The 16,911-nt window shown below is 41.1% G+C and overlaps 1 protein-coding gene across 2 annotated transcripts; it reads left to right on the top strand.

The window, feature by feature from the left end:
* Window positions 1-797: 797 nt before the first annotated feature.
* Window positions 798-16,830, top strand: etf1b (eukaryotic translation termination factor 1b). 2 transcript variants are annotated; one of them, XM_080855162.1, is made up of 11 exons: window positions 798-857; window positions 1,337-1,444; window positions 2,547-2,722; window positions 12,138-12,277; window positions 12,533-12,671; window positions 12,902-13,092; window positions 13,190-13,319; window positions 13,484-13,657; window positions 13,931-13,995; window positions 14,815-14,962; window positions 15,135-16,830. In XM_080855162.1, exons 2-11 carry the CDS (start codon window positions 1,359-1,361, stop codon window positions 15,215-15,217), a joined length of 1,332 nt encoding a protein of 443 aa, XP_080711288.1. In that variant the 5' UTR covers window positions 798-857; window positions 1,337-1,358; the 3' UTR covers window positions 15,218-16,830. The 2 variants fall into 2 exon arrangements, with proteins under 2 accessions (XP_080711288.1, XP_080711287.1); XM_080855161.1 differs by having other exon boundaries at window positions 823-912.
* The last annotated feature ends 81 nt before the right edge of the window (window positions 16,831-16,911 follow it).

The following is a 16,911-nucleotide window of genomic DNA, read 5'->3' on the forward strand; positions in this document are numbered from 1 at the left end:
TGTTACTAATATAATATGTACCTTTAAAATATATGATGTATAACTGTCTATTAAATACTGCGTAATTGAGTAATGAGTGTCCTGTGTTTGGTTCATTGTCTCTGCATTTATGTATTATGAAGAATTCAGTAATAAGGAGATCATTTTTATAAAACTGATAAGTATCAGGATTTCACCACAAGACGTAGGCCTACAGAATGTTTTCAGTAACATTTCCATCAACAGTAAACATTGCTGGTCAAGATCCTGAGAAAGAGAGCAACATGTCTTCCCAATTGGTGCCCTTCAAGTGATCAATGACTTCTGACCCAGAAAAAAAAAGAAAAAGTAAGAAAGATGAAGGTCTCCGTCTTTGCCAGTTCCCCTCTGCCTGTGCAAAGGGAGGGTCTGCCATTTCCTCCTGTCACTTGGGACATCAGCCTACCTTACCTTTATTACACAGGACTTTTCCGAGAAGTAAATATCTATTTTTATTTTCTTTATCTTAGTTTTAAAGCCTGAGTGGCATGTTTCAAAGTGTCATAATAACCCATATGAATGGGGTCAATATGTTACATAGATGGTTAATTGTTTCCTATTTCTTCAACATAGGGTCGGTTTGGTTATACAAAAAGCTGAAACTGCCGTATTTGTGAGGTCCTTGTCGCCGACCTTTGCTAAAAAAAAAAAAAAACCTACATATTCCAGGATGCACTTCGTGGATATTCAGTCGTAGTCTCGTCTACTCTGTCTTTACCATCCAATGAAAAAGTGGTATATCCATTTCTAGGAAGTGATCTAAAACACGTGAGCTAAACCGTACCACGCGCAGCAAGCCCGAACCGGCTCGCGAGGCAACGTCAGAGAATAGCAGACAGGTACAAACAACAGAAGTGATATTGGAGACGCAGTAAAGCAACTACCAAGGAGTCAGTAAGTGGTACATTTAATGGAGACATTATGACTGAAGAAGTCAGACTTCCAAGACATTTCATTACGAACAAACGAAGCAAATTGTTAGTGAATTGGGTGGACTTTAGGGCCTGGGAAGGTTATTGTAATCGATCAAGCAGGGCTCTGTAGTCATTCCAATCCAACCGATGTAGAAGGGCCTTCTCGCAGTTAGCTTGCAAGATTTCAACAGTTTGTGTCCGATTATTATTGAACCAGGTTATTACATCATCCTAAGGCGTGTACATAGGCAGTCTAAGGTTTAGTAACTATGTGACTTCGAATCCGACTGTTTCTTTGCTATTGGCTCTCAGTTTCTCATGTATCTAGTTAGCCTGCCCGGTTTTTCTGCCTGCTATCCGGGTTGCTAGCTGTCTAGCTAACATAGCTAGCCATTCTGTTTTAGGTCCTGAAACGATTCAAGAAAGATGGCGGACGACCCCAGCGCAGCAGACAGAAACGTGGAGATCTGGAAGATTAAGAAGTTGATCAAAAGTCTTGAAGCAGCCAGAGGGTAAGTGTCCTAAACCTTCGGATGGGTGGAGTAGTTGTGAAAGTGGATGGCTGCATGCTATGATGTTGAACTGTGGTGGGTAACAGTAACAGCTGCTTAGCCTACACGTTACTCCAGGGGTGAAACCATATAAGTTGTAACTGTTAAGACGTTTATTGAAAGGGTAGATTTTAAGTTGTTACCTAAGCCTGGCTTGATGGCAGATGTCAAAGTAGTGTTGTAACGTTAGCACCTTTCACATCTGCGGACCATGGTACACCTGCCACCATCCGAACATTTCAGTGGCTAGCTAACATTAGCTTGTAGCTAGTTTAACTTAACTTGACTTAGAAGAGCAGTGCATGGCACAGGGAAGCTCGGAAACATTACCTTGATAACTAGAATGAAGGTCGGACCTTGCTTACTCAGCCTTTGTAAGGTGTAGCACACCTTATGAACGTTGGTGTTTTAAATAGAAACTGTTGACATGCCTGTCATACCAACAAACATAACACCGGCGATTAGCTAGTTTGATACACTGGTACGGCGTCTACACTACACAAGTACCCCCAGAATACCGTTATAGGGTTAGCTCACAACCCGTTTATTATTAAAGAAATTGTATACCATGCCAGTGGAGTATGATTTTTAATATGTTGCTTGTTTCTGTTGCTGCCATGGTAGTCTCTCTCTTACCTACATCAGTCTATTTTCACTTGGTTCATGCGCAGTTTGTACGAATATACCATTCCAGTGGAGCAGGTTAGAATGTTTTCATGTTGTTGGTGTACAGTACACCTCAGGTACATTTTGACAGCAAAATGCAAACACCAACAGTAAAATGTTTGAACTCCGATATCAACATACTGTGGGACTGCTCTCATCTTGTGTGTTATGTTGGATATAGGGATTATGTCTAAAGTGTAACTGGGAGTTATGGCTACCTTTCATCTTTGACAGAATACTATTCGGCACATCAATGTACTGAGCATTTGCCCCTTTGTAAAAAGTCACACCTGTTCAGTAGTCATCTGTTTTATTAAATCCACTTTGATTTATGGGTGTACTTTGAATAAAGATGTTCTTTTAACTGAATTGAGATATTGTTTATGCATTTTTATAGGAATGGCACGAGTATGATCTCACTCATCATTCCTCCGAAGGACCAGATTTCTCGAGTGGCCAAGATGTTGGCTGATGAATTTGGCACAGCCTCCAATATCAAAAGCAGAGTCAACCGGCTCTCTGTGCTCGGAGCCATCACGTCTGTACAACAGAGACTCAAGCTCTACAACAAAGGTGGGTTTTTCTTTGTTTGTGAATGCTTGGGTGTGCATGTATGTATGCTTATATCCACCTTTGATTGTGTTGGCTCCCTTTATTGGTTGTGTGTGAAAGACTGTGTTTCATTTGTGGAACAAAGGATGATCTGTAGTGCTAATTCTAGCTGTTTAGATAGGCACACATAGCCTGACGATGTCATACTCATAATTCTAGTAAGAATATGAGTCTGATACTGCTCCATTGGGCTGTGATAATGGGGCGTGTTTCAACCGAGCCAGGAGAAAAAATGCCTCTTCGCTCAATTTTATATACCTAGAACCAGTCAGAGCAACGTAGTATGACCATCGGGGCCAGCTGATACATTAAACTTTTACCGGATCCCGTAGGAAGGACGGCAAAAACATATTTTCGATCGACAAATACCTTGAAAGTGCGTCTCTGTTCCTCTTTCAAAATGAAGGCGCTGTCAGTGTCTTCTAAAACAGACTTGAATCCCCAAATTATAGCTCTCCAGCAGCAGCCTTGTTTGTTGAATACAAATTCAAGCCAAGCGTTGGGGAGGTAGTTGATTACGTTACGGTTGATCATCTGTCCATCATCGTATGAAACCCGCCCTGACAATTTGATTGGTCAGATCAGTGCAATTAATGGTTATAGTGCAACAACTAGTGACCACAGGCACATTCCAGACTTCCAGGCCTCTTTTCAAAAGGTACTGTGCAGAAACAACAACAGTGCAAAACAAAACCGTGGATATAACAGTGCAGCCATTCAGCTTACAAGATGAGCAAGTGTTTTGAGTTTCTTAAAGGACGTATTAAATACAAAATAAATCAATGTTCAGTGTGGTCGTGGCGAAATTCCAGCTGTCACTCGCAAATCATCTTATAGGCTACATCGAGTCTATGGCATTGAAAAAAAAATTGGGTAATCGGGTTTTTTCAAACCAATTGCATATTCATTTGTAACTATTTAACTAGGACATTCAGTGATTTTCCCTAGTTTAGCCACGATACAGATACATGCTCTCTTTCTCTATCTCCTTCTAACCAAGGTAGGCTATAGGCTTACGTTAAAACTACAGCATAGCTTACCTAAACTACGTGCATAACATAAGCCATTGTAACACACCACCATTTTAAACATCATGTCACGTGTATTTTAGTATGACAGATTAAAAAAACTGCATTCTTTGGATGATGTTAATATGAATCAGAACCTTGAGATCTTTAAACAAATATGGATGACGGTCTTTCAGGTGCTTTGCTAAATTGGAAGTATTACCTCCCTTGGTCTGAAGAACACGGTAGCATCGTTTGCATAATGTGGGGTGACCAGACGTCTCTTTTAGCTGGACATGTCCTCTTTTCGGGACCTTAAAAATGCGTCTGGCAGGGATTCCAAAAGCGTCCAGGATTTTGCCTCGTCAGATATTTGTGTTTCTCTGGGTTTTTCACAAACTAGTTATTACGTCTCCCTTTCATTCCACCTTTTTGCGCGAGATCTCACTGTAGAGAGAACCGCCTTCCCAGTGTTGCCAGATACGATAATTATCCTCCAAAATGAGCCTCTGATAGAACTGACAGAAGCAACACTGACAGAAGCAACTTACCAGAAAAACAGTCACTACGACACTACGAGTGTGTAAAGAGGATTAGTCTTTATTATACATATTTAAACTTAAAGCTGGTGTGAACTTAGGCCCCCTTTACACGAAGTCTAGATTAACCTAAATTGGTTTCTGGAGCCTGGTAAAGGATGGAGCCTGGTAAAGATAGCGCGTGCGGATACGCCATTTCCAGTCTGGCAACACTGCGCACCTGGCCGACTCCACTAGTTTCATCGTTTACAATAGTAAATGGCATCTGCATGTGAAAAACATGTCAACTTCACTGAAGCACCCGTCAGTTCCAGAAGAAGCGCAGCACCTATTCTAACAGCTGGCATCGGCGCTGACTGTACTTACGGTGCTTCAAAAAAAGGGGCATCGTCGTTGTTTTGTTATTTTGGTATCGTAAGTATCGGTTCTCGTGACATCCCTAAGGCACACATGTACAAATGATCTGTCTGTACTGTAAAACTTCCAAAAAATGTTGGGCCGTTTAATTTCTTAATCACTTAATCACTTATCATACTCCGCCTTTATTGTAGAACCTGTGATAGACATCAGGGCTCCAGATGGTGACTGAAATGGTTTGCAGTGTTCCTACATTTGTGATTTTCCCAGTGAGTCTTCGCCACCTAGTCGCCAGTGCCAACTATCCCCCAGTTAACCCATTTCCTTCTGCCTGTTGATGCACTAACGTCATGATGTGACAGGGTTCAGCATTACCGCAGGTCCAATTGTGCAAAAATGAAAAATATGATTACAAGAACTTGAAAGACTTGCCTGGCTGAAAGGCAAGTGCACTTATGGTGCAGTGCCAGTAAACGTAATATGGATATTAGCATTTGTTTTCAGCTAGCGTCATTGTTTATGACATTTTTCAGTGGAAACCAGCCTATTAAAGCTAAACTGCAGCTCATCCATATTCTCGCCTGAAAACACAATGTGTCAAAATTCTGTCGAACACATGCTAAGGCCTAGGAAAAAAAATGGTGTGTTTCCTGTTTCAGCCCTGAAAAAAATTAGGGTAGGTAGGGTTAGGTTTTTTTTTTTTTTTTTTTTTAAACAATTGTGACTGACCGAGCCCCCGGTAACCGTCTATCCGTGGGTAAGGCCACAAGCTCAGAGTCAGAGTAAAGTTTTCCAGTTTTTTTGGTTTATTATTTTTCAGAAGTTCAAGTATCCAAAAGTAATTTCATAAACGAATTAATTTGATTCCATCAGGCATTCACAAATCTCACGAAGAACATAATTCTGTTAAGCCTCTAAAGCAGTGGTCCCCAAACTTTTTAGGCCCAAGATCACTGACCTTTGCCTTGGTGAAGGCAAGATCTACCTATTGAGGCGTTGAGAGAAAAAGACTGTCCAGACTCCAAACTGCACTTACAGCTTATGTTTGTATTAGGGATGGGCATTCGATTAAATTGTCTTAATCGATCGTCGGGAGAATTAACGATCGATTTTCGATTAATCATTAAAAAAAAATTATGTCAAAAATGCACTATTTATAGGCTATATTAAAATGCAGTGAAAAAAGATAAAACACAGCGTGTTCCTCAATGAGATCTGTATTACAAGATTGACAACTCTTGTGGCAGTTAAACCGGATCCGTTTAATGGTTACACTTGAAAAATATGCGCTACTGTACTCTTAAGCAGCGGCGCCGACAGCTAGAAGCCGATGCTCATAAACACAACTTACTCGGTTAGCCTACCTAACAATGAATAAGGCTAATTAACAAAGCTCCATTAAAACAACCAGTAACAGTATTATCGACAAGCCATTCAATTCACTGGTAAAGAGAATATTAATAGTTAAGCCCTAAACCTACAAGTCCAGGTGCTTAGAATAACAGCTGATAGTAAACGTCAATTTATAAGATGATTCTTGACCAGTGCCAATTTCAAGCTATGTCAATCCCCGGTTTTCTTACCAGAAACAATAACCCTGGAAGGTATTGAAAACTAGTAACTAACTGTTAAAGCACACGTTTTTAAAACAACCAGTTAGCTAGCTTGGCTACCTTTTGGAATCCTTCAAGCCAAGTTCGTCAGCAATCCTAGGTTAGGTAGGCATGCTAACTTAGCCACGGTAAGCTAAGTGATGGAGGCTGTTGGGATGGCAAGTTATTTCCAACAGTGCTGATAAATAAGGTGGGTTCCATATGTTTAATACTTACTTAGTTGTGTACTGTCACTAACCATGGTCGGATGTGCGTTGTTCAAGTGGTACATCATTTGAGGTGTGGCCGAGTTGTACACACAGCTTCGCAGTGTTGTCAATGAACTAAGTCATTTTTTTTAATCAAAACGGTCCCATGCCGTGACCTCTTCATGTTTACTTTTGAAAGACACGGAAACTTGCAGGTAACTGAGTAGGCCTGTGGCGTTTTTTCAAACATTGCCCTTGTTTGGTAAAATTTTAATTGCTGCCACATAGCGAAATCCATTGCATTCCTTCAAGACTCACACTACGCAACAGAACGTGCATTAGTTTTATCGATGAAAAAATTATGACATCGATGAAATTCTTAATGATCAATTAATCGATCGTCGATTAATTATGCCCATCCCTAGTTTGTATTGGGCCTAGTTGTAATTGAATTAAATCAAACACTGGTCCAGCTTTCAAATTGATGTGACCAAGAACACATTTAACAAGGGGTTCTTAATTATATCAATTATCAATCCATAAACTATAATTTTTCTAAATTATTTCCACAGCCCATACAGAACCACAGACAGCAATTATTTTATAAGTTTAACGCTGAAACTATGTGTCAGATTTCATCTTCATATCCAATTTGAAATCTCTATCTGTCTGCAATACTGCTCGCGGCCACTACGCAACTTCGGCGCTCTCACACTTGCCATGCGTACGTCTGGAAGTGTCTAGAAATTTGGCACCTTATTCAATTTCAAGTTCAATTTAAGAATCCTGCTGAGAACACTTCAGATGTGTTCAGATATATTTTCTGACTATGGTCTTCCGAAGTCCGTAAGAAAACGGAAAATGAAAGTGATTATTTAATTTTTTTGGGAGATCGACAGGGAAACGCGGCCCACCCCAAAAAAAAGGTAAGGGTCGGCAGTTTTTTTAGGGTTGGTCGGGAAACAGGAAACACAAACAAATTAATCCTAGGGCTAAGGTATGCTACAGTGAGCTAATCTAGTTAACCTTAAGGTCTACTACAGTTAGCCTGACAACTTTTCTAAGTTTTCAAAAATGATCAGGCTTGCAACAACTTATTAAAAGCTCATTGGCAACAAGGCTACTGTAGTGTAGGTTCTCACACCATCCACATCACGTGCATAGATTGTAATCAAGGCATATTACTGAAATTTTAGGGACGTTTTAGACTCATGGCACCATAACTCATGTTTGTTTAATATGAGTTGTAAATATAATAGTTTTTTTTTTGATAAGTTGAGCTGAAAGGTATTTTTTTGATAACATCTTAAGAAAACCCTTATTTTTTGCATTTATTTTATCATATGTCAGTAATATTGTTGCCACTAAAATACCTTTCTATGTCATATTTAGGTTATATTGTCCATCACCACTAAAGGAGGGCCTTTATAGGTTGCCAGTTCAGTGCAGAGTGTTGTGGCAAGCAAAAGGAAGCACAGACCAAACTATACTAAGTGTGTGATATATTTTACTTTACTTCACACTTGAGGTGTAAATTATGTCTCCTAAAACTTTGATTTGGCTCCTAAATATTTTTGGTTCAGGAGCCAATAGATTCTATTTTTCATTGCGTGTGTCTTGAGCCCTGAACCTGTATTTATTTCACATGAAGCACCAATGCTATGCCAAGTCACAGCTGTATTGAGCTATATTGCCAGCAACAGAATACAAACCAATGCATTGACTAGCTTCCTTATTACTCGCCATTCACCTATCTGCCAACTATTTAAGTAGACATGAAGATAGCTGTAACGCATTGGTTTAGGCTCTGGGTTCTGTTAAGCGCCTAGAGGCCAATGTATTGTTATGGCGCTATACAAATAAAATTGAAATTGAATTGAATTGAATTGAATTGGTGTAAGTTTAGAGGAAACTGAGGGGCCATTTACCTGAAGCCTAGTTTACAGATAGCCCTATCGTAAGGACGAACACTCTCTATCCGCTCACGCTATCTTTACCAGGCTCCATCCTTTACCAGGCTCCAGAAACCAATTTAGGTTAATCTAGACTTCGTGTAAAGGGGGCCTAAGTTTACACCAGCTTTAAGTTTAAATATGTATAATAAAGACTAATCCTCTTTACACACTCGTAGTGTCGTAGTGACTGTTTTTCTGGTAAGTTGCTTCTGTCAGTGTTTCCTCCCATCTAGCTGCTGATGTAAACCATATTAGGTTCCTGTTGGTTAGAATAATCTCTTCTCACCCCGGGATTAAGCCTGTGGGTGGGTTTTAAGCGCTGCACACTTCTTTATCTGAACATTGCCAAGCAGCATTTCTCTGTTTTTCACAGTTTTCGGATGAACTGCATTAGCTGTCCTCACCCTCTCCCAATTGCTAACTTAGCCACGCTTGCAAGTAGCAATGGTAAGAGATGTGCCTAGCCCTTGTGGTTTTTATTTTCTCTCTCTCCTCCATCTGCAACATTGCATCGCTCTAGACCATGTCACAAATACTGGCCATGTCCTTATTCCTGTGGTTTTGCAATTAATCACAGGGACTAACGCAGCATGTTAAAACTGCCTGGGTCTTGAGCATGCCTTGGTGGTGTTGGCTAACCCTTCAGCATGCCAGCATTGCCTCAGTATGGAGGACAACGCGTTATGCTCCTTAAAGGAAAACGCCCCAATTTGACAATCTTTTAGCTATTATTCCACGTTCCATTAATGAAGAACGTGATGAATGAAGAATCTGACTGCCCCGTGGTACTTCCTCCTAGCCAGCTTGTTGTAGAGGGAGGAGATCCTCCCTTGGGTGAGGGGGAAGCTTCCTTGAGTCCCCTCTCCTCATCATGATGATGACTCTATCTTCCACAATGAGGACATGCTGCGAGACATGGAGGAGACATGGCCTCATCCTCTGCTCTCCAGATAGCCAGCAAACCTCAGGCGTGCCCATTTTTTGGAAACCAAGAGGGAACAGCCACAGTCACAAAAAGCTGCAGCTGCTTCAGGCCCATGGTGCCAAAACCCCTGCTCCAGACAGCCCCTAGAGTGCCTGCTGTTACCAGCATCCCTCCACTGCCTGCTCACTCTCAGACAATGGGTGTGGGCCAGAGTTTGAGTTCGCACATAAAAACCTTCAAAAGGAGCTTGCCAATCACTCATGCGATGTCCGAAACACAAACTATGCCCTTTCTACATCAGGTTTCAAGCCTCATAAGCCCTCAGCTAACCCAATGCAAGGTCTGAATGCAACCTGCCAGTTTATGCTCTAAATATGAGGCCAGCTACTCTGGACACAGTGGCCAGCTCTTCCTACCTTTGGCCACCAGAGTGCCTATTGCATCTCAAACAAATCTTCGTGAACAACCCCGCTCTGGGTATCGGAAGCTATACGCAGAGGATCCAAACAACTCACATTGTTCGCCTTCATTGTAAATATCCAAAAGAGTGTGTTTGCCCTGGGAATGTAATGCGTTTAGAAGGAGCAGACATTGAAAATCCTGTCCTACAGCGCTTCCCTGACAGAGTCCAGACCTTCATTTCCTGTCTCTCGCTCTCTTCAGAAATGGACACAAAGTTTGTTTCCGTGCCGGTCTTAGCTTCCTCTGCCTTATGGCCTCTACGATTGCTGTGAGTCCCCTCAGCATGCAGCACATGAGTGATTTTCAGAGATGGGTACTTACACTCACCTCTGTGTCCCTCATGCAATGATCACCTTACAAGATGTGTCTGGATTAAGCAGACCTGTCTGTCTGGCCTGTGCGACTGGCAGACTACCGATTTTCCTTACTGAGGGTGTCCTCATGACAACGGACGCATCACAGAGAGGTTGGGGAGCTGTTTTCGAAGGACAAATAGTGAACTGATCGTAGTCAACAGCCTAGAGTCTGTCATACAAACTTTCTCAAGTTTGCTGTTCATCTCTCTCTAAAATATTTCCTGTCCTATCTGATGGGCCCTTGTGCTGGTGCTTACAGACCAGACTAAAATGTTCATTAGGTTTCATTTTTATTTAGTCTTTCAGTTTGCTTTTAGAGTGCGTAACTACGTAGTCTTTTGAAGAATTGACTGGTTTTAGTTTAGTTTTTATTTAGTTTTAGTGTTACTTTTTGATTTTTTTTCAGATATTATGAAGAAAACCTTTTATAGAAGCTGAAAAAAGGTAGGATTAAAGAATGCATGACATCAAATATGAGGCATTTTATTCTTCAAGAAGTCAAACAGAACAGGACAGTGTTTTAGCAACCACAGTGCAAATTAAGGGTGAAAACGAAGCTGATTTAACCTGCAGTTCTATTTGGTTTAGTTTGTGTGGCATTGCTCATTATAGGTTTAATTTATTTTTCGTGTTTTTGAAAACTGAAACTTTTTGCCGGAACTGTTTGACGAAGGCAAATCCAATTCCACATTAAAAGGGTTATCTAGTGGACATTTCCGTCTGTTATGTAGGTTTCGATGGTGTGTCACCAGGTGCACATCCGTTGGCTGCTGTACTTATGGACAAGGGATTTCAATTTCGGATCAGCTGGCCAATTGTTCATTTGCTTTGCGCAGCCTGCACTGGGTTGGTCTTCCATCAAAGCAGCGTCTTTCATACTGGATTGGGCAGCCTCCGGCGAAATGAAAGGTTACCACATGTGCTTGCCCACTACATGCAGTATGGCAATCTCTTGGGCATTATTTCATGGCTTAGACATAATGATCCGTTTAGCTTCTGATTTGGCCTATTATGTTACATTCATGTGCTTTTATCATTTGGATGTCAAAGCACCATTGTTTGCGCTGTGTGTTTTGCTATCAGGGCCTAGTGGCCAGCAGGCTTGGTGTTTGCCTCCTGGATTTCACCGGTGTACACTAATGGTACATTAGCTCCCTTTTCCTTTTTGATTGAGAACTGCACTTACTGTTGGAGACTATATGTTGTCTATCAGTCCAAACCACCAACTCTGGTCTTATTTAAACATAAGTACGCAAGTAGGACTAAATGAAGTAGATTTGACATCCCAATTTAAGTTCACATTAATTACTATTTAACAAACTTGACATATATAAACAATAATAATCACACGTTCTTTCTCTCTGAGTTAAGAATAGGCAAAAGCTAGTTATAGCAACAGAGTCTATCATTGATTGAGACTTTTTGCCTCCACTTTTATCAGACTAGCATTGATTTTGACTGATAATAAAATCCTACCCAGCGGCTATAACAGGCAGAATTTTATTGGAGACCCAGTTATTATTGCAAATTTTAAGGTACTTAAATATCACAGCAATCTTTATATGGTTTTGCTGCAATACAAGAGGGAGTGCCACATTTGGAAGTTCTGCCTGGGGTGGAACACTTGTATGCTGAAAGCTACCAATGTCTGAATAGTGCCAATGTCTAAAAATATGGCAATATTATTATTATTTTTATTATTATTATTATTATTATTATTATTATTATTATTATTGCGCATATTACCACTGTTCCCTCATTACGACTAAGTTCTAAGAGTTCTAATCAAGCCTTTGTTAACTAAATATGGGGAAATTCCTCAGCAAGTGGTGCTCCCTTTGAGCTATTTTGTGATCAAAACTGTTATGTGCCTAGAGTGCCTTTGTCATGGGGGAATGATTATAATGGCATATTAATAGTCAGGCTCTTCAGTGTGGTGGTTCATTTCTGTCTTCCCATATTGTCTTTATGCAGTGCCACACAATGGCTTGGTGGTGTATTGTGGAACCATTGTAACAGACGAGGGCAAAGAGAAAAAAGTCAACATCGACTTTGAGCCTTTCAAACCAATCAACACATCCTTGTATCTATGCGATAACAAATTCCACACTGAGGTAAGAATCAGTCCTTCAATCTTCCTTTTCAACAGTGTTAAATGGATTTTCGACCGAGACAGATGTTTTTTGGTTATTGTTTATCTATTATTCACATAAATTGAAAATCCAAATATATTGTGCAGCATTTTCTTACATACTGAACAAAATAGTGGCCTTGCAGAGTTTTCAAGGCAGCTCTTGTAAAGGGGAATAAATGGCTTGTTTTGTCATGCGAATCATGGTTAATCATTTTTTTTTTTTCATCTTCTCTAGGCTCTTACTGCCTTGCTGTCAGATGACAGTAAATTTGGCTTCATTGTGATTGATGGGAGTGGTGCACTCTTTGGGACTCTCCAGGGAAACACCAGAGAAGTGCTTCACAAGTTCACTGTGGACCTTCCCAAAAAGCATGGTAAAAAGCCCTGCTTCTCTCATGTCTCAACTCCATGGCATACAACTGCTTGCTTACTTACTATTTACTTACACACGCACACACACACTCACTTGCATTTCGTATCTCTTGCATACATGCTAACTGTCTTGCCAACACATTCCTCTTAACCACACACATACCCATCTACTGCTACAGTTATCCACCCTGCGTTAAGCAATGTAGCACATGTTCTGTCCTGTCTTATTCAGGTAGAGGAGGTCAGTCTGCCTTGCGTTTCGCCCGTCTGAGAATGGAGAAGAGGCACAACTACGTACGCAAAGTGGCCGAGACTGCGTGTCAGCTCTACGTTTCCAATGACAAGGTCAACGTCGCCGGCCTGGTGCTCGCCGGATCGGCGGACTTCAAGACGGAACTAAGTCAGTCGGACATGTTTGATCCGGTAGGTGCCGACGTGTGCTAACTTAAATATTTTATGTTAACTGAGGACATTTGAGCTGACTAACCTGGTAATTGGTTGCCTTGTGTTTTCTGTGTAGAGGTTACAAGCAAAGGTCTTGAAGCTGGTGGACATCTCGTACGGAGGAGAGAACGGTTTTAACCAGGCCATTGAGCTCTCTGCCGAGGTCTTGTCCAATGTCAAGTTCATACAGGAGAAGAAACTGATCGGTATGGAACATGTCTTAGAAACAAAAAGCTGAATTTATAGTCAGTGTTTTTTCTCCTCGGCACTTAATCATTGACTGTGTTTCTGTGCTGTTTGCTAATGTTGCCTTCTATGGCGCTCTAGTATTGGTGGTGTTTATGTTGATGGGTACTCTTTCCCTCTTCAGGAAGATACTTTGATGAGATCAGTCAGGACACGGGCAAGTACTGCTTTGGTGTGGAGGACACCCTGAAGGCTTTGGAAATGGGAGCCGCGGAGATCCTCGTAGTCTACGAGAACCTGGACACTATGCGTTACGTTCTGCGATGCCATGGCGCCGAAAGCAATGGAACAGAGAATGGTGCGAAAGCTGCTGCCGTAGGCCAGGGGTTACAGTGTTGGACAATCTATTACCAGAGGTAGCAGGGGCCAAGCAGACTGTGTCTTAGCTGTCAACTACGTATAGGCCCACCTCATAGCTATACTGACAAACTGAAAATGACTCTCATTGTATGTTGCACAACCATACAATTGGATGAAGCAGTAGAATAATATCTTTCATATCTTATATCTTTCCAAATGACACATCATGATGGGAAAATGGCCTTATTCTGCCCTTTCTTCCTCTCCTTAGATGAGAAGACATTGTTTTTGACTCCAGAGCAAGAGAAGGACAAATCTCACTTCTCTGACAAAGAGGTACAAAACGCCACAAAGCACAACAATTGTCACAGCTGTATACAGTGTTGTGCTGAACTTTTAACTCTTCTTGTCTTTCTCCCACTGAAAGGTTGAGAACACGGTTTAAATATGTTGTGCAATGGCAATGCCCCCCTATGGAGCAAGGGAAATTAAGTATGGCCGACTTAGTACAAGCAAATCCCTCTCCTTCCTTCCTTCCTTGGATACCCATTAGTTAAATGACCTAGGAGTGTATGCTCTGTACACTAAAGGAGGGGGAAAAGGTCATGCGTTTTCATTTTCACCTCCTATTGATAGAAAATCACAAAAGCATAAAGCAGTCCTCTTGTCTACAACTTACAAGTGCCATTTAACATCTCTCTTCAATAATTCTGAAAGGGTCACCTCCCCTCCAAATTTGTGGTATCAAATGTCAATGAAATGACAGTGAAATATTTCGTAGTGAAATTGCCAGCAGTTGGTGCTTTGAAAAGTTGGTGCTTTTTTATGACAGAGATGTTGCAGAAGAACATAAAATTGTGCCGTTGCTATACAGTAGAATAGCCATGTGCCTTTGGGCATTTGTCACTAAAATGTCTCATGGAAAATGTTCTGTCTTATGGAAAATACGTCCAAAGAAAAGAAATGCTGTTGGACAGTAAAGCCATTCTGCGTTGTGCACCCACCGAAAAGGCACATGATTGTACATGAGTATCGTATAGAGTCAGTTTAACCTTGTTTTTTGGCCTTCCCATGCCCAAACGTAAGACAAAATGAATGTAAATTTCCTGCCTGTTGCAGTTAATCTGACATATTTCCTGTGCATGTGGCACCTAGACAGGACAAGAGCATGAGCTGATTGAAAGCATGCCTCTGCTGGAGTGGTTTGCCAACAACTACAAGAGGTTTGGAGCCACACTGGAGATAGTCACCGACAAGAGCCAAGAGGGGTCACAGTTTGTTAAAGGCTTTGGAGGAATCGGGGGTGAGGACATATTTGTGTTTCTATTTTTTGCTGAAATGGAACTGTTGCATTTTAACCACTGGCAGTCTCTCATAGGTTTTGCCTAATTTGCATTTATCTGCTTTGTATTCTCTTCGTTTGATGCACTAATGACAATGTTTATTTTTCTTATTTGTTTTTCTTCTTACTTTAGGGCTATTGCGTTACCGGGTGGATTTCCAGGGAATGGATTACACGGGCGCAGATGATGAGTTCTTTGATTTGGATGACTACTAGGTAGTCTGGACTGAACCATGATCGGGGGAATATTACAAACGTAAGGCTTCATCCAGACCAGACCAATTGGGAGAAAAAGAACATGCGAGTCCTCAAGAAGAAGAACAGAGCAATGTGAAAAGTTTATATAAAAAAAAGAAGACAAACAGTATAACGGTACATATATGTTGTATCCCTGACAAAAAAAAAAACACACATACACACACAAAAGTTATGAACTTTTGGATTTGGACCGAGTCTGGGCTTTGCTCCTTTCCCCTCTCTGTGAAGGTATGAAGTGTCAGCAAGGCCTAGTAACCCCCCCCCAACAGACACACACACACACCCACCACACCTTCTTTCTCCAAGACACTGATGGACTTCATGCATTGGCTCGTATAAAAATACTATTTTCTTTTTATACCCTACCTGTTTTTTTTTTTAATTGCTTGCATCTGCTGCTGTTGCATTTCTTAGCTTATTTTTTAATTGTTTTTTTGTTTTTATTTTTGCTTTCATTTTTTTCCCCCCACTCCGTTCACTTACTGTTTCTGAGGATGATCGGAAATAACAGATTCTTAGCCACACAACCACATAGGGGTCATCCTCCATCCAATTTCTTTTCCTCCCTCCCTTTTTCTTCCTGTTTTTTTCTTCTGTCACTGTGACTGGTGGTACCCTTTGAGCCAGCTCAATCTTCTGTACTGATCTTCCCAGGTTAGAGGCGGAAAGGACAATTTTCACTGTTCTCAGAGTCCCATAGCAGGGTCTTCTTCAGACAAGTCCCCGCGGACCCCCTTACCTAAGGTGGAGTCTAGCTCATTGAGTGTGATGAGAGATTGGAACCTAATGCTGACCTGTAGTTAGACTCCTGTTTTCTCTCTTATTCTGGTGACTGACTGAATGCCCAAAGTGTCTAAGATGGAAGAGCATGAATGATGCTCAGTCTTTCACATTGATGTCGATGGTCTATTGCAGTAAGGCCGGATTGTTCTCATTTTAGCCGTGGGGTGGGTGTTGTTTATCTTGGAATATTAACTGGTGTGCTTGTGAATCTGTGCTGAGCCTTCAAAGTCTCTCTCCCTCGACTCTCTGTGGTGGAAAGAGGAGTCTTGTTGGTTATGCATGTGTATGTTTGTGCGGGCACTTTAAGACTATGCAGGAGTGAGGCAGTGAATGTTTGGTACCGTTTGTATTTATAGATGCATTTGTCAAGTTCTGTTTGGCTGGTTGCCTGTCCTCGTCAGGTCTGAAAAAAAAAACTCCATAGCCCAGCCTGCAGCAAACAGCATTGAACCCAAGCCTTTCTTCGGGAACAAGAAAATTGTTACTAGATGAAGGTGCCCCTCCGCTCAAGTGTCTGCTGCAAGACTAAAAGATGTGACAGACCTGGCACTGTCATTAGCTGTCAAAGCTGTGGACCATACCAGTGACTGCTTTGATTTAAGACCCTTTTATTTTCTAAGAGGTTTTACTGACAACCTCAGCAAGGGATGTAAAGCTGTATAACATCTCAATATACCTAACCTTATGTTAAGAAATGCATTGTCTCTTGTTTTCTTTGTCATCACTATTTTGTATGAATCATTTATTACAAATGACCTCAAATATTAAACAATTCCATTGTTTGCTAATTGTCCTAAAGTGGTTTGTTATTCATATAATAAGTACTGTATAATGAATACGTTTGTATGCACTTTGCTGTGAAGTTGGGT

This window comes from Sprattus sprattus (genome assembly GCF_963457725.1).
Source record: "Sprattus sprattus genome assembly, chromosome: 1".
NCBI lineage: Eukaryota > Metazoa > Chordata > Actinopteri > Clupeiformes > Clupeidae > Sprattus > Sprattus sprattus.

What these genes read in the sequence shown, in the direction of transcription:
- etf1b (XM_080855162.1), top strand. Translation starts at nt 1,359, where the DNA reads ATGGCGGACGACCCCAGCGCAGCAGACAGAAACGTGGAGATCTGGAAG. An exon ending in ACTCAAGCTCTACAACAAAG is followed by an intron (nt 2,723 to 12,137) that starts GTGGGTTTTTCT and finishes GTCTTTATGCAG; the next exon opens with TGCCACACAATGGCTTGGTG. An exon ending in AAGCAATGGAACAGAGAATG is followed by an intron (nt 13,658 to 13,930) that starts GTGCGAAAGCTG and finishes TCCTCTCCTTAG; the next exon opens with ATGAGAAGACATTGTTTTTG.